This window comes from Manacus candei, unplaced genomic scaffold (assembly GCF_025592945.1).
Source record: "Manacus candei isolate 608988 ecotype Guabito, Panama unplaced genomic scaffold, ASM2559294v1 h1tg000002l, whole genome shotgun sequence".
In the NCBI taxonomy this organism is placed as follows: domain Eukaryota; kingdom Metazoa; phylum Chordata; class Aves; order Passeriformes; family Pipridae; genus Manacus; species Manacus candei.
Window position 1 is genome coordinate 985,659 of NW_026138050.1, and position 17,199 is coordinate 1,002,857.

At 45.0% G+C, this 17,199-nt stretch overlaps 1 protein-coding gene across 6 annotated transcripts in view; it reads left to right on the forward strand.

The window, feature by feature from the left end:
- Positions 1-17,102, forward strand: part of ARHGAP17 (Rho GTPase activating protein 17) — a 42,648-nt gene extending 25,546 nt beyond the window's left edge. The window contains exons 5-21 of one of the 6 annotated variants that reach the window (XR_007906724.1): positions 309-420; positions 618-694; positions 984-1,095; positions 1,829-1,897; positions 2,055-2,136; positions 4,379-4,506; positions 4,896-5,007; positions 5,593-5,674; positions 6,124-6,204; positions 6,871-6,984; positions 7,323-7,414; positions 7,543-7,699; positions 8,956-9,180; positions 10,557-10,720; positions 11,376-11,981; positions 12,960-14,982; positions 16,153-16,263. Coding sequence is in view for 5 of the 6 variants with exons in the window: in XM_051800357.1 (XP_051656317.1) it covers positions 309-420; positions 618-694; positions 984-1,095; positions 1,829-1,897; positions 2,055-2,136; positions 4,379-4,506; positions 4,896-5,007; positions 5,593-5,674; positions 6,124-6,204; positions 6,871-6,984; positions 7,323-7,414; positions 7,543-7,699; positions 8,956-9,180; positions 10,557-10,720; positions 11,376-11,981; positions 16,153-16,283 (2,344 nt within the window). In the remaining variant the exon portion in view is untranslated. Of the gene's footprint in view, positions 1-308; positions 421-617; positions 695-983; positions 1,096-1,828; positions 1,898-2,054; positions 2,137-4,378; positions 4,507-4,895; positions 5,008-5,592; positions 5,675-6,123; positions 6,205-6,870; positions 6,985-7,322; positions 7,415-7,542; positions 7,700-8,955; positions 9,181-10,556; positions 10,721-11,375; positions 11,982-12,959; positions 14,983-16,076 lie in introns of all 6 variants that reach the window. The other 5 variants (XM_051800065.1, XM_051800194.1, XM_051800357.1 and 2 more) reach the window with 5 other exon arrangements.
- The last annotated feature ends 97 nt before the right edge of the window (positions 17,103-17,199 follow it).

The window sequence follows — 17,199 nt, forward strand, 5'->3', positions numbered from 1 at the left end:
GATGGAAGGATGGGCTTGGAAATAAATACTGACTTCTGTGCCTTTAGGGCTGGTATAATCACCTGGATGTCTTAAAGCCTCCAAAACGTTGTCATGGCTCAGGAATTTTAGAAGAGACAGGTTTAATCACACTCCTTGCCTGTCCCAGGTTTGTCCCTGACAGCACAGAGTGTTTGGGTTTATGCCAGTGAGTGATAATTTGCTCTGTACAGCACAAGGCTTCCCAGAAGGGCCCCCACTGCTCTGATCTGAATCTTTCTTCTTCAGTCAATAGTAACTCACTTGACAATTTCTTGTAATTCTTAAAGGAAAATGCTGGATACCTGTGGGGATGCAGAGAATAAACTGGCAATGGAGCTCTCTCAGCATGAAGTACAGATTGAAAGAGAAGTTCTAGATCCACTGTGCCTGTTAACAGAGGTGAGTCACCTCAGCCTGACTGAAGAAATACATCTGGATTTGTGGATACACTGAGCAGAAAGGGTTTCTCTCATTGCTAAGAATAAAACTGGTTTAAGGAGCCCTGTGTGGTGGAAAGTGGATGTGAGGGCTACAACATGGAGTTTATTGCAATGCACAATTTAAAAATCTATGTAAGCCTCAAATTCTCATTTTAGACAGAGATCCCGAACATTCAGAAGCAGAGGAAGCAGCTTGCAAAGCTCGTGCTGGACTGGGATTCTGCAAGGGGAAGGTAAGAAAGAATTTTTATTACTGGGTGCTTTTCTAGTCACGTGAACTTCTTTGTTGGCATCTCGTGGCATCTGATCTGGTACTTGCTTTTGAAATGCTATTGTGTGCAGGTAGTGCTTAGGTGAGAAAAGACAAACTTACGTTTAAGTTGCACCTAAAAAGAACCCATGGCTACTAGATCCAAACAGAATCAAGGTCTTGGAGCTCTTATATGCCTATATATAGTTGGGAAAATGTTGGAAATTCTTTTTCTTTCCAGTTCACTTCAGTGTTCCGCTTTTCTTCCACAGATACAACCAAGCCCACAAGACTTCAGGAACAAATTTCCAAGTGCATCCTTCGAAAATAGAATCTCTTAAGGAAGAGATGGATGAAGCTGGAAATAAAGTGGAGCAGTGCAAGGTATGGACAGGAGGAGTGTCCTTCCCACATCTCCCATTAGCAGGAGCAGCGATTCAGCCTGAAACCGCCTGAGTGCTGCAGCTGCAAATCATGTGGCTGTTCAACTGTTTGTCTTAAGGGTATTTTAGTGCCAGCTGATCTCTGAATTGCTTTAATTTAATGAGGAACTCTGGGGACTTTTTAAGTTGGTATTTTACATTGTTTTCTGTTTCAGTCTGAGGCAGTTCTGAGGAGGAACTGTGTCCCAGCCTTGATGAATGTCAGGGTGCTGGGTGCTCTGAGCCGTGGAGCAGCCGTGCAGTGGGAGCTTCCTGGATGAAATTCAAGCTGTGCCATCCAGGGAACATTGTGACTGTTACAGCTCTGAGCAGCTCACATTCAGTGTCACTTCTCAGTTGGCAAATACTTCATTATGCTACAGCTGAGCTGGGGACCAAACCCGCTTTTATTAGTCCTTGTCTTTGAATGCCATAAATATCATATTGCCATTCAGTCCAGTTGTTGACTGAAGTGGGCAACTGCTTTGCTGTATAAAAGAGTTAAGCATTTTGAATTCACTTTGCTTGAGGAGTACATGTAGCAGAGCAGGTGCATTTCTGCTTCCTGCAGTGCTTGAATTGACAGTTCAAACTTACTGCAGGCAAAATAAACATGGGGAAATCTGTCTGTCTGTGTAATTTGAAATGCCCCTGTAAATTTGATGTACTATTTTGCATTCTTGTCTTTCCCAAAGGATCAGCTTGCAGCAGACATGTACAGCTTTGTGTCCAAAGAAGGGGAATATGCTCGATGTTTTGTTATGGTGAGTATTTTCAGTATGACTCTGACTCAGCACATCTGTGCACAGACACTCAGTTCTCAAAGATGACATTTTGAGTGCTAAACCTTCTAGTCTTGTCTTATGTGCTCATCAGAAGCTAATGCTCTTTTTGTTTTTAAAATGTGGCTTCTGTTCTCAGTTATTAGAAGCACAAGCAGATTACCATAGAAAAGCATTAGCAGTCATAGAAAAGGTCCTCCCCGAAATTCAAGCCCATCAAGGTAAAGTAACCTGTGCTCTGGCTGATGCTTCTCCTTGCCTGTGCCACCTATGCACAATATTCTCCTCCTTTATCTTGATTCTCTTGCATGCACACTGATTTAATAAGGCCATTTTGATCTACTTAACAATTTTACATTCCCAAGCATAATTCCATCTTCGTGTTCTCTGGAGTTCTCCAGCCATATTTAACACACTAATAAAATATGAAGGATCTCTCTGATACCTCTGATAGGAGGGTAAAGGAAGGATTTTTCTATTTGCTTACACTTCTTCCTTGTTATCATGTGCCCTTTTGCTGATTCATACCTGGCTTTTTAGGCCAATGAAAGTGTCATTGTGATTTAGGAACATATTGGGGGTCCTTGGTTCTTGAATGATTACCAGGGATTATCAGGAAAACTCCATGTATTTAAGGAGCTTGATTTTTTTTTTTTCCCTCATTTTGTGCAATCCTCTTTCCTGGCATGCACTTTATGCTGGAAAATGGAGGGTTTAGGTTCTTGTGCTGATTATCAGCAGTTTAAAAAAGGATATTTTACAGCTTCACTTCTTCCCTAAGAGGAAATGGAACTGCTACAAAGCTTCCTGCTGTCAGTAAGAGCTTAAGGTGTATCACTGAGGATTTGGGATGAAGATGCACCATGTGTTTTGGAAACTGCTCTCCTAAAAACTGACTGTGCTGGCCCTGAATTTTCTAAGTGCCTTGGAGAAACAGGTGAACAAAGTCCAAGAGAAATATAATCTGATCTGAGCAAGGCTCAGTATCTTCAGTTGTGGGTCACAGGCAGGTTGTAAAAGCTGAACCATTTAATACATAAATAAATAGGAGCATCATGCTGGAAGGTGGTACAGAATATCTGTACCCTGTCAGTTTGGAGACGAGGGAATGCAAGCAGGTGATGTTTGTACAGCAGCAGGGCTGCAGAAGGGCTGTACAAAAGGCTCTTTATCACTGCTTTAACTTTGTTGTTGTTGTATGAAAAGTTTGTACAAAGCAGCTGAGGAAAAAGTGCTTCAGAACAGACTGGCCTCCCTGGAAGGTGGGCTGGGGGCCATGGTGGGAGAGTGCTCCAGCAGCCAGGGTAGGGAATTACTTCAGTTGTGTTTCTAGCTGCAGTGGAAATTGGAATCACAGAATCCTGGGATGTTTGGGGCTGGAAGGGACCTTAAACTCATCTCGTTCCACCCCCTGCCATGGGCAGGGACACCTTCCACTATCCCAGGTTGCTCCAAGTCCTGTCCAACCTGGCCTTGGACACTTCCAGGGTTGGGGGCTGAGACTTACTATGACTTTGAACAAGTACTGAGGTCTCTTTTCCTAATTTTTGCTGTAACTTGCAACACTTGGGAAATGCCATGTGCATCTCATGGCGTGTTAATGAATGAGAGGGACTGAAGCCTTAGGAGGGAAGTGGGTGATGTGGTTTTATAAAGAAAAAGGGTGAATTAAATCTTTTACAGAAACACTTTGTATCTTCAGAGCACTCTTTCAAGTCCTCTGAAGTTTTTGTCTTTCTTGGCCTTTTTTCCACATAAAAGAAATAACGCATATATACTAACAATAACCTTTTACATCTGCATTTTTTTCAGTTAAAACAGTAGGAATGGGTGAAAAAGTAAATTGTAGGAAAGAATAAACTCGTGTTCAATTTGGAGAAACTTATATCAATTTGAGTTAAACAACAAGAAAGGAATTGAATTGAAAATTTGTGCATTACAATGCTGGGCTGTCACCATGGTGGTTCTGATGTGAGACACTGGGGCTGTTAATATTCATTATAAGTTGCTGATTTCAGGAATCACATTTCAGGAATAAACTCTGTATTAACAGCTCAGTTTTTATTCACCTTTTATACAGTTAAAATGAAAATCAGCCCAGGTCATGCAATCTGGACAAAATTTTTCTCAGATTCTTCCAGTTTGAAGCCAAATCAATGCAACTGAAACGTGCAGCTGTGTGCTGGCACTTGTGTTGAGCTTTATTTATAATTCCAGTTATACACAGGATTTGTATGTGATATTCCACCCAGAAAGATGCAGAAGTATTTTTTTCTTGACCACCAGCAGCTTCATTTTCTCTTTCCTCATGATACAAGGGACTTTACCAATCAAGGGCTGTAAAACTCCTGCTCTAGTCTGAATTTTCTCTGCTGTACTAGAGGCTTTCTTCTCTTCTTGCCTGGGCTGTAATTTAAGGGTTTGGTAGATATTCTGCTCAGTGTTTTGATACTCTCCAACTAGACAAATGGACTGAAAAACCAGCTTTTGGAACTCCATTAGAAGAGCATCTCAAGCGCAGCGGGCGGGAAATCGCAGTCCCTATTGAAGCCTGTGTGATGATGCTTCTGGAAACGGGGATGAGAGAGGAGGTGGGTAATTCCAGGTGGCATGCCAGGAAAGATGGGAAAAAAGAGTCCAGTCGGGCTCCTGGACTGATGTCTGTGCTTGTTAATACGTAGCTGAAGTAATTTGTTCATTAATGTAAATGATAAATGTTTTGCAACAGAATAACCTTGAGCACTGGTTGAAGTATCTTTGAGATGAATTCACATACAGTGAAAATCAGGGATGGGCCGAGGGTGAGAGGGAACTAAAACATGGTCAGGTTACAGTAACATGACACATTAGGGCTGTAACACTGTCAGGTGAAGACACCAAACCTGAAATGTTCTGAAAGAGGCTGTTACAAAACTTCTGCTGTTCTGTGCTTGTGCCAGTGTGTTGTTACCAGTCAGTTAATGTTCTTTTTATGATGCAGGGCTTATTCAGAATTGCTGCTGGAGCCTCCAAGTTAAAAAAGCTGAAAGCTGCCCTGGACTGTTCAACTTCCCAGCTGGACGAGTTCTACTCCGACCCCCACGCTGTTGCAGGTGTTGTGAATGTTCTGAGTCAAAACCAGCTGGAAATTGATGCAGCACAGCTTTGCGCTGTTAATGTAATTGCTGGCCTGCTGCAGTGTGAGATGTCAGTCTCTGCAGATAAAATAGGAGGGAAAATAAACTGAAAGTTCCCTTGGTTGCACAGTTTGACACAGATAAATGTAGGGTGCCCACGCTCAGCACACTGGGGTATCCTGTCTGTGTGACAGCAGCGTGTGAAATTCAGGTGATCGGCATAACCCAAGGGTCACATTTCCTCTCATGACAAGAGTGTTAATGTGATCAGGGGAGACTAGAGCCATGTGTACACCTTTGAGAAGGTCTTCAAAAGTTCTTTGCTCTGATGAGGTGATTCACAGTTTTAGAACACATGTTTCTGTTAAATTACAGTAATTACTGACAGACCTTTTGTGTTAGGATTTGAGCAGCTACACTGTGGAAGTGTTGGGTATTCCCACTGTTTCCCTGCTACTTGGGACCTATTGCACAGATAAAACTGCAAATCTGAGGGCAGAATTTGAACTGAGGTCTGAAGGCAGTGGCTGAGGAGCCAACCTGTTCCTGTCTGCATTGCAGGTGCCTTGAAATCCTATTTGCGGGAGCTGCCAGAACCTCTGATGACCTACAGCTTGTATGAGGAATGGACACAGGCTGCAAGGTGAGCATGCTAAAAATAGCTGGAGAGGAAAACATGCTGCATATTTTATCAAATTTGGTTCTTCACAGATGAATCCGAAAGAAACAACCAAGCTCACACAGTTGCTTTTCCTATTTCTGCTTTAACAGGTGTTTTGTGTAACTAATTATTTTAAATTTTATGGTTCGTAATCCTAATTATACAAAATGTGGTGAAATATCTACTTTTTGTTTAACCATAAGGGCTGCTTCAGACTGCTGGGTGCACACTGTTGATGCCCAAGCACACTGTTGATGTTGCAGGTAGAGATAATTCAGGGATCTGACTGGCAGGTTACTGAGCTTACTGAGTCCAAAACAGTGCATTTATTTGGCATAAATGGAGGGTTACACCATCATCTCTTTGTCACTCCAGAAACAAGAAATTGCTGATCTGAAAATAAGATATAATGGAGTTTATTTTCCTTTCAGTATTCAGGACCAGGATAAGAAGCTCCAAGAGTTATGGAGAATTTGTAACAGGTTACCTGAGCATTATCGCGTTAACTTCAGGTAGGTGTGAACATCTGTTAGCTCAGCTGCTTTGATGCTGAGTTACTGCTTCTCAAAGCTGATTAACCAAAACTCAGATCTAGGGGTGTTTTTCATGGCCAGATTGAGTGAGACTTATAAAAATACATCTTATTTTATCCAGCGGTCTGTATGGAGAGGTGATGGTAAATTTTTCAGTCAGGTTAATTCACTATTGACTGTCAGGAAATAGTGATGCACAGAACCCTAATACTTAAGGGTCATGCTGTGCTCTTCTTTGTATTTGCCAGTCTTAGAAATCACGAGGATTTATCTTAAACAACTCATTTTTCCTTTTGGTTTTGCCTTTTGGGAATGAATTGGAATAAAACCAACTCCAGTGAGTCCCAGAAGCTTGGAAGTTCCATTACAGGACATGAAACTAGCTGAATCTAAATGTTTTTCTCAGAAAATATAATAGTTCTCTAGCTTCATTTTGCTAAGGTGAGAGCTGCTTTCATGGCTACCCAGTTGAACTTTAATGATTGATGAGTAGAAGCTTAGGGCCAGGTGCCAAGCCCAAGGCTGCTCATCTTGCTTCTGTGTTGTTGGGAGCTGTTGTTACAAGTTCTTGAGTTTTTATTTACTTGCTTTCAACAAGAAATGCTCTTGGTTTCTGCTGTTTAATGATTTCTTTCATTTTTGTAGGTATTTAATCAAATTTTTAGCCAAGCTTGCACAGAACAGCGACGTTAACAAAATGACTCCCAGCAACATCGCCATAGTCCTGGGCCCCAACTTGTTATGGGCAAAGAATGAAGGGTGAGTTCTTCAGGAAAGCTGCACAACAGAACTTCATCAAGCTTTGTTTTAAATCTTGTAGACTATTCACAACAACAGACTGCATACCTAAAAAATATTTCAGGTGTTCTTTCAGGCTGTGCCCCCCAGGCTGTTTTAGGCACAAAGCACTTTGGGGATGTTTTCAAAAGCTGTGTATGTTACTGAATAGTCCAGAGTTCAGCACAGTTGCTCTTTATGTGGTACTGAGGAGTCAATCCATCATGCTTAGCATAAGTTGTCATTTAGGTAATATGAATTTTTAGTTTTCTTATTGTGATAGAACTCTGTATAAAGTGTTCTCCAAATCTCTCCTGCAGATCCCTTGCTGAAATGGCAGCAGCAACTTCAGTCCATGTGGTAGCAGTTATTGAGCCAATTATTCAGCATGCAGAGTGGTTCTTCCCTGGAGGTAAATTCCTGCCATAGTTGAAAGAATTTTATATTACTCTGCACAGGTAAACCTCCAGTAGCTTTTGCAGTGAGGCACCATTTGGCATCTGCATGTCTTAGGATGTATTCTGTCTGTCTCTCCTCTAGATGAAGATTTCAATGTGTCTGGGGCATTTGTGGCAGTTCCTGCTGTTAATTCCAATCACTTGTCACACACTGGGAATGACTATGAATGTGGGACACTGGAAAGGAAGAGGCCTGTCAGCATGACTGTGATGGAAGGGGATTTGCTGAAGAAGGAAAGGTAGGTGTTATTCACAGATTAGGTGTCAATTATTAGCCCTCTCCTGAGGAGGCTTTAATGAGACACACTTTTATTGGTCTCAGGAGAGGAATTTAATGGAAATACTGTAGATAACAATAGTGATTTATTTCATGTTGTTGCAGCCTGAGGATGGTTCAAAGGTAATGTACTGTTACTTCCATTACACTCCATGCATGGTAAATCCCAAGCAGATATTGCTGCTCCCAGTTACCATTTTCCCAGCACAGATTTGGGGGGTCTAAAATTCACTGCAACAGAAGTGTTTGTAGTAGCATCTCTCAGTCTCTAACTTCTGATATTCCATGGCTTCTCTTTCAAAGCCCATAAGCTGAGGTGGTGTTACCTGGTGCCTTCATGATAAGACTTCTGAGTTGATGATGGTACAGTATTGCCACAGCAAGCAGTAGAATGCTAAAAAATACCAGTAAAACGTGCTGTTTCCCATATAACATGTAGTGTAATGTTCATTATTATCACTCATCATGGATATTCAAGTGATGTGCTGTTTTGTTTTTAGCTGTTGATGCAAATGTTAAGTTGTTACCTGTTAGCTATGGCCAGCCACATGCAAATTTGTCAGCACTCACAAGGAAGAAGAAAATCAGTTCAAGATTCAGTCTTTAACACAAGAATAAAATTAAATTCTAGAATGAATGTGCTGTATGCATTCTAAAATCTGTTAGAGTTGGGGTCTATTTATTTGTAGTTGTCCTTGAAACACAAATAGAATCATAGAATGATTTGGGTTGGAAGTGGCCATAAAGATCATCTCAATCCAACCCCCAAATCACAGCCTACATCCAGTAGCTTTTTTTGAATCTGTACTGCAACTTAGTGGGTAACAGAAACAAAATTCATGTGGCAGAATACTTTCAGTGAGGAACTACTCTGGTGTGCAAGGAAATGTCTGTATTTACATGTGAAACTCTGAGTGCTTTGACCTCATTGTCATCAGTGTTTGTCTTCAAATGTAATGGAGTAGTTTGTTCACTTGTGTTTAGCTTATCCCTCTGTGTGGATAAGCCAAATCCTGTTGCATGTCTTAACATTCCTGGTGTTCTGCAGCCAGTGGAAGCTTTAACATTGTGGTGTTCTGCAGCCAGCGAAGGCTTTCCTTGTTGCTGCTTTGCATGCCGAGCGAGGGGGTTTGTCTGGGGGCTGTAACATCCCGTGTCCTGTTGCTGCAGTGCCTGGTGTTGGCTGCGTGGTGTGTTCACTCTCTCTTCTCTCTGTAGCTTTGGTGTGAAGGTTCTGGACTTCCCTGGGAACCCTCGGAGATGTGGCACTGTAAACAGAAAGCACACATCCCCGGCCTTCCAGCCCCCGCTGCCGCCCACCGAGCCGGCCGGGCCCGAGCAGCACCCGCCGGCTGCGGGGGCTGACTGCACCCCCGGGGGGGCTGGGCTTGCTCTCTCTGCTGCCTCAGCAGAATCCCAAGCTCAAGGCCCTGAGGATGGCAGGTAAGAGGCACAGCTTCTGCTGCAGTGGCTTGGCAGGCGGCTCCAGCAGCAAACGGATGTGTCCCCTGTGTCTGCTCTGCAGCCTCTTCCACCTGGGCTGTGCTTTGTCAGGGGTGAGCCCTTCAGGCCTGGGCAGCAACACCGTGCAGGAGCTCTCCTGCCATGCTTCCAGAACTGGTCTTTTAAACGTATGTAGTCCTGAATGTCCCTGAATTAATTTTCTAGGATAATGGAATTCTTGGGGGAAAAAAAATTGTGATGAAATACACTAAAAAAGACTCAACTTCTGCTTCCCACATTGACCTTCCCTGGTTATACTCCAGAGGTGTGCACACAGGGCGATATCAGTTTGCTGCTGAAAGAATGAAACCTACCAGTGGCAATACCCGTTGGTCTTGTTTGTTGTTTCTTACGCATGTTATCTGGATATTGTTTCTTGTTTTGTTTGTTTATTTGTCTGTAGCAAGTGTTAGTGATAACCAGACTTCCTTGCTAGAAAACTGGAAGTCAGTCTGTCATATTTCAGTGTTAGTTTCTTTAGGACAAGTACTGTAGCCAGGTTTTGTGCTATTTAATTACTATGGAAGCTATGCTGTCATGTCCCCAGGGTGAATATACCTGGACTCCAAGGCTAGTTGCAGTAACCTGAGCCTGCCTTCCATGGGAGGTGAAAGCAGCACTTTGCTTTCAGTACTTCTGTGGTCTGAGAGGTGCCACAAACCACATGTAAAGCCTGTGGTGCTTCCAGATGTCGACCTCGGCACCTGGGGGTGAAGCCCCACTGTGGAGTTGGATGCAGCACTGACTTTTGCATAAAGCTTGTTCTCAGGTGACAAATTTACAGAAGCAGCTCGTGGAAATCCCCTGCAGACCAGTACTTCCTCCACAGAGCTTTTGTGGCAGAGGCAGCTAAAACGAAACCTCAGGGGTAGTGTCTGAAAACTGCACTTAAGATCTGCACAGACTCTGTTCGAGTACTTTCACTTTATTAACAGCATCTGGAGAAATGAGGATTGAAAGGTGCCAGTAGATGTGACTGGAAGTTACTCCTTTTGAGGACTAAATTGCTGCAGGTGACTGTAAATATAAAGAGATGAGTGACGATCAGCAAGTCCGACCATCAGCCAGCACCCACAGCCATGTTCACCACTAAACCATGTCCTCAAGCTACATCCACACATTTTTGAACACTTCCAGGGATGGGGACTCCACCACTGCCCTGGGCAACCCCTTCCAATGCTTTACAACCCTTTCTATGAAAACTGTTTGCTGATATCTGACCTGTAGCACAGTTTGTGATGAAAACGGAACTGGTGCAGCTGAGCTGGGCAAGGCATGTTATCATCATCTTCTAATGCGGGATTTTTAATTTTCAGTACCTCAAAATCCAAGGACAGCACGTCTGCAGCCACTCCTCCCCCGGTGAGGAACGGGGGGCACGCGGGCACTGCCCTGGGCCAGGCAGGGAGCAGCAGCAGCCAGCTCTGTGTGACCCAGCCCCAGAGCACGGCAGGGCCCAGTCCCCATGCGCTGAGGAGAGGTGGGTTTTCGTTGCCTTTCGAGCCACTGCGTACCAGCTCTTGATGTACTGCAAAAGTGCTACTAAAGTAACTTTATTAGTATCTCTGCCCTTATTAGAGACAGCGGGTTGATCTGCTGGCCTGTCACTGAGGCCTGGCCATAAAGCCCCTGTGACTTCTGCACTCTTTGAACGTTGGTAGGGGTGTCACCAGTGCTGTTTAACAAACTCTCTCAAAGGCTGTTATTAGTAAATGTGTGCACACTTCTGTAGTTTCCTACTGCACTTGATAATACTGTATTATGATTACACACCTTCTGTGCTGCTAATTTCTTCCTTTGGGAGCTTGGTCTAGGATCACTGAATCCCAGAATGGACCTTAAAGATCATCCTATCCCACTCCCTGCCATGGGCAGGGACACCTTCCACTATCTCAGGTTGCTCCAAGCCCCTTCCAACCTGGCCTTGGACACTCCCAGGGATGGGGCAGCCACAGCTTCTCTGGGCACCCTGTGCCAGGGCCTCCCCACCCTCACAGGGGAGAATTCCTTCCCAATATCCCATCTAACCCTGCCCTCTGGCAGTGGGAAGCCATCCCCCCTTGTCCTGTCCCTACATGCCCCTGGAAGAAGTTCCACAGTCCATGATGTTGAAGTGTTCCCTCTTCTCTCCACAGCTGTGAAAAAGCCGGCACCAGCCCCCCCCAAACCAGCCAACCCCCCGCCAGGGCAGCCAGGAAGCCAAAGCTCTTCCCCAGCTGCTCAGCCACCTTCTGTCTCTCCAAAACCACCTGCCAGAAGCTCTTCTCCTCCTGCTCAACATGCAAACCAAGGAGCAGCCCAGACCTCCGCCTCCCAGGTTTCTGCACCTCGGAGATACTCCAGCAGCCTCTCCCCAATCCAAGCTCCCAGCCACCCACCCCCTCAGCCCCCAACACAGGCAACTCCTCCCCTGCAGCCCAAAGCCAACAGCCAAGCATCTCCCGGCGCTGGCAGCGAGCACGGACCAGAGCAGCCCTGTTACACCCTGCCACAGACCCCCACCCCGCCCGACACCCCCCCGCTGGGGAAGCACCCCAGCAGCTCCCCATCGCCCCAGCCAGCGACTCCAGAGCCCTCCCAGGCTCCCTCCTTACCTCAGAGTGGCACCCTGCCCCGGCCACGGCCCGTGCCCAAACCCAGGAACAGACCCAGTGTGCCCCCTCCGCCTCACCCTCCCTCTCAGCTGCCTGCAGATGGGATTGTTGCAAATCCCACACAAACAGCTTCCAAAATAGTCACAGGTGAGTGGATCCTTCCCTGTTCACTGTCTCCTCAGGGAGTGGAAATAAAGAAAGTAGTACCTGTTGCTGGAAACGAATGTGGGGGGAAACCTGAAAAGCACAAATAATGGTTAAAATGTTAAATAGCTCATTTCCAGTTAAATGCCCAGCCAGCTGCTCTGCACATGAGGGTTTGGGGCAGTTCCTCAGTGAGGAGGCAGAAAGGTTTGGGGGCAAGTGGAGATGAGCTTGTTTTATTATTTTTTGTGTTTGGAAGCTGAACACTGATAGCAGCTCGCTGGGGCTGTCTCCAGGCTCAGATCTTGGCAGGCAGTTCTGCTTGTACATCTGTTGCCAAAAAGCAAATATTTGGAGGAGGGAGAAGATGTAGCCAAGGATAGTGGATTTCAGCACATACTAAGATAAGAAAAGGGCAAAAGTGGTCACTGACACATGTTCTAATAGGCAAAACACACAGAGAATGTTTTAAAAACCTTACAAGAACAGAGCCTTCTGATGCTCTTTTATGTTGAACATCCAGAAGCTGAAGATTCACTTACACTCAACTGTATTTCTTAGGTCAGTACTTACAGAGCTTCATATTGTAAATGCAGTCTTTCTATTTTGAAAGAATTGTAAAGTAAAGAGGAACGTTGTCTTCTCACAAAAACTTCATGAAGCTTCTAGTTGCTAGTTTGGTAGGGATAATGTTAATTTAAGTTAATAAAGTTAATTAATTAAGTTTATTTTTTTTTAATGTAATGCTGAGGCCATTCAAAACCAGCTGATTTTGAAATGTTCTCCTACTGAGTTGCTGCTTATTCTGGGAAATTCTGAAGGAGGAGATAATGAATGTAGAGACTAATGCTTTTAAATCAACCTATAATTAATAGTGGTTAAAACTTTCCCATGACACTGCTTCTCTAGAACTAGACTAATGTATTGGAATGCAAAGTATCAATTCTGTTGCCTAACAGCTTTACCCCAATGCCTTCACAGGTGGGGATGGTTACTGCGAATAAGGTTTGTACTCCCAGAAATGTGCAATATCAGCTAAACTGCTCCTGTTTGTAGCTTGAGTTTGGACATGCGCTTTGGAACATGTGCTCTGTCAACTCTGTGTATCTCATCCCTACATAGCATTCTGCCTGTGAGAGGGTTTGAGACCTCTTCTGCTTCATTTTAATAGTCCTGTGAACACTGTTACTCCACGAGTACCTGTCAAGAAGTAACAGTTCACGCCAAGTCCCCAGAGCCAGTTCCCAGGTCAGGTGCGATGAGTGACCCCCTTCCCAACAGGTTTGTTCTCCTCAGTGCAGGCAGACACTGCAGCCCATGTTTTTCCTGCAGTTTGGTGGATTATGGTTACATTTTAATGTAGGTCCCACTTTAGGTTTGCACTTACTTTTAACCACTTGGAATTTATTTGGCAAAATCCACGTTGCTGTGACTAAACCCGTGGCAGAACAGCCCCGGCAGCACCTGCACTGTGACACGTTGGCATTTGCACGTGGCAGCCCCAGCCTCACTAATAGCACCTGTGCTCAGCCCCAGCCCCAAGCACACCTTCCTCAGGTGGAAGGCCTTGGGGATGCTGCTGCTGCCCTGCTCAGGAAACAACTGCATGGCAGGCTGGGAGAGGCGAGGCTGTGTTTGGAATCATCTCGAGATTTGGCTGTTTACAGCAAAGACACTGGAGTCAGTGCTGGATTGAGAAGTCACACTGGAAATAGTTTGGGTTTGTTTTTTTTTTAATTGGAGAAACAGGTTGCCCAGAGAAGCTGTGGCTGCCCCAGCCCTGGAAATGTCCCAGGCCAGGTTGGACAGGACTGGGAGCACCCTGGGCTAGTGGAAGGTGTCCCTGCCTATGGCAGGGAGTGGGCCTGGATGGGCTTTAAGGTACTTCCAACCCAAACTAGTCTATGATGAAATTAGCAGTAAACAAGCTGCTTATGCAACTAAAAAGTAGCTTTGCTTCTTAAATAACTGACTTTTCCTGATTGTACTTCCGTTGCTTTTGTCAGTATATTTAAGTACGTTACAAATCCCAAGCTCAACTCAGAAGTAAGGCTGGGCTCTGGATTTTCACTTCTACACACAATAAAGAACAGCAGCTGTGCCAAAGAGTCAAACTTTAAGGAAAGACTTAACCTTTTTGTCTAAGTGTTTCATAGTTTGAGTGTATGTGTTTTCATTTTGGAGTTTTCCTGGTTCTGAGAAAATTGCTTTAATGATGACAAACAGGGAGGGTTTGTTTTACCCCAGGGTAACTGGAGGAATCCTTAATTTCTTAATCCCAGCCAGCTGGTGTGCAGGGGCTGCTTCATTAGTGGGGGAGTTGGAACTGGGCAAGGCAAGCACCTGCCAGGGGGGAGTGATGGGCACAGCTTAATATCACTCCTTTCAAGTGCAAACCATAGCAAATTGGCCAAGTTGTGTACTGTAAACACAAAAAGAAGTTTCCAGGAAAGGAAAGCTGCTGAGGAAGGATCCTCTCCAAAACTGGCAAAGGGACCTAGAAAATACAGTCAGTTTTGCTAAAAACCCCTTGGGGAAGAGTTGAAGTGATACTCAGGCTCATCTCCAGCAGGACACTGTGCAGGAGCATCCACCTTTTCCAGATCAATCTGTTTTTAAAGGATTAATATTCTGAATTAACACCACTGCCTGTCACGTAAGAGTACGTGCTCTAATATTTACACCTGCATATATAAGCACCTATAGACTCACCTAATTCACAATGTGCAGTCACTGGTTTTAATTTTAACCTGAAAGAGCGAGGAAACAACAGAAGCCAAAATTTAAGTTGCCAGCAGACCTCGTCATAATACCAGAACAGGAATTCTGAATTGTTCTCAGTGTACTGTTGATTCCTTTGTCCACGTCCTGGGCATTAGCAATGCCTCAAATTCTATTTATGGTGTTAAAGGAATAAGCCTTAGAATATTCTAATCAAGAATTTTATTAAATAATCCAGATGTTTGACCAGCATTCAGTAGGAACTGTATTGGCAAGTTCAATGGTAAGGAAAAGGCACCTGATTGGCCAGAGCTGTTGCTGACTGATAATCATGTGTGTGCTAACCCCAGTACTAACCCTGGCACAGGAACTGCTTGCTCGTGTCCTGGGCAGGCACAGTGTGGCTGCTGCTCTCACTAAACCTACTAAAGTGCTGCAGGCAGAGTGTGTGTGGCTTTGGTGTCTCACTGCCCACTGTCACTTGTGCTGTCTCATGTACACAGATCTAGACAGGGGGTGTTTGGTGCAGAGGCTCCTTCTGTACCAGATGTCACTGAACCCTGGGGTGTCACAAATGCTCCTTCCCTGTGCCACAGAACCACGGAATTGTTGGGGTTGGAAGAGAAGCTGTGGCTGCCCCATCCCTGGAAGTGTCCAAGGCCAGGTTGGACAGGACTGGGAGCACCCTGGGCTAGTTGAAGGTGTCCCTGCCCGTGGCAGGGGGTGGGACTGGATGGGCTTTAAGGTACTTCCAACCCAAACTATTCTGGGATTCTATGGCTTAACTGCCTGATCAGTGTCAGGCCAGAACATGATGGAATTCCAGCTGCTGTGTTACAGTGTCCTGGAATACAAATCCCTGCAGGTTGTGTGAGGCTGTGATGGGCTGAGAGGAGCAGGGGAGGCTGTGCTCCTGTGCTTAAAAATAAGACCTTTATTTGGATTCTTTATTGATTTAAGTGATCTAAATTACTTTCTGTTTGGAACAGCTGCTGGGTTGCAGTAAGGGATGTTGTGGCATATTATAAATCAGCTTTCCCAAGCACTGACAGTATTTTCAGTTATCTTTTTTGAACTCTTAGGGATTTTTCTGGTCTTATAATTCCAGCTACTAGGGCAGTCAGTCACCAGAAATGCAGCATTTTGGGGTCCTTCTTAGACACCTGGGCTTGAACAAAATTCTCCTCACCTTAGAAGTGACAAAGACCATGATGTGCCCTGTTACACACAGGGGAGGGGTACAGGGCTAAACCAGGGTCTGTAGGAGAAGCAACTCCAAGCTGTTTAGTCTGGCTCACCTTTTGTGCCCACCTGCACAGGGTGCCAGCCCTGTTTAAAGAGCCTTTGTTGATCTTTCCTTTCCCTTCTGTGTCTAAGGAAATGCCCAGGAGTACCCGAGTGAATGAACCAGCCCTGTCCCGGCTGCTAAACTTGCTGTTCCCTTTTTGTGCAGACTCTAATTCCAGTATTCCAGAACCACTTCCAAACCCTCCTTCAGAGCTTCCTCCGGAGCCGGCGAGCAGAGAGCTGCACAACCACCTCGTGCTGGACCTCGACACCGACACGGAGAGCACCGCGCTGTGACGGGAGCGCCGCGGCCTCCTCTCCTGGGGGAAAACCCTCAGACCTAACAGGGAAAAGCTTCTTCTGACCACGTGGCAGAACTGTGCACGGGTGGGACTGGGCATCGTGGAGGTGTGATTTACGGACTCTTTGGGTGGGAAAGGCCAACCTGTGGCCAGTCTCCGATTCAGCCGCTCAGAAGAAGTTTGATGATCTGTGTCTTGACAAGGGTTTTCAAACTCCTGGATGGAAGGAATGAATTCCTACAGGAACTCTCCTAGGAAGCGTAATCAGTGCTGATACAGCTGGTATTAGCAGAAATTCCAAAAGAATAAGCAAGCAGAACATTAGTTATTTAAAGTGCATGTATGTATTATGGAAATAATCCTTTTAATGTCACGGTTAGATTTTATTTGTAGTTCTTAGCCCGTACCAGGAGCTGCCTCGCAAGGGACATTCCCTCTGGGATTTGCTGCACATTCTTCTCAAACCATGAACCAACCCCCTGCCCGAGTGCTGGTGGTGACTGCTGGTTATCAGTCACCCTGTCAAACTGTGGATGTATCCAGTGCCTTGAAGGACTGTCGTGCTGTAGGAGGAACTTTCTGTCTCTTTAATAATTTCATTGCTACTTAGGATCAGTAGTTACCCTCATTTCATAGTTATTTGTATTAACCTGGTTTTACTCATGTGCAACTGGCAACTGTTCCACGAGGAAACTGTGGAAGTGGGGTTTGTGCTTTTATTGCAAACGGTTGAATTTTGGAAGAACTTTGAAGCAGCTGTTTGGATTCAGCAGTTGGGTGAACATGTATAAAATTAAAGATTGTCTTTTGTCAACTTAAGGCTTCTTTTTTCTAGTTTTATTGCTTCCAGTGGGCCCTGAAGGTCACAGTGATCCCCTGGGCTTTGTTGCTCGGAGTCACTGGCTGCTCAG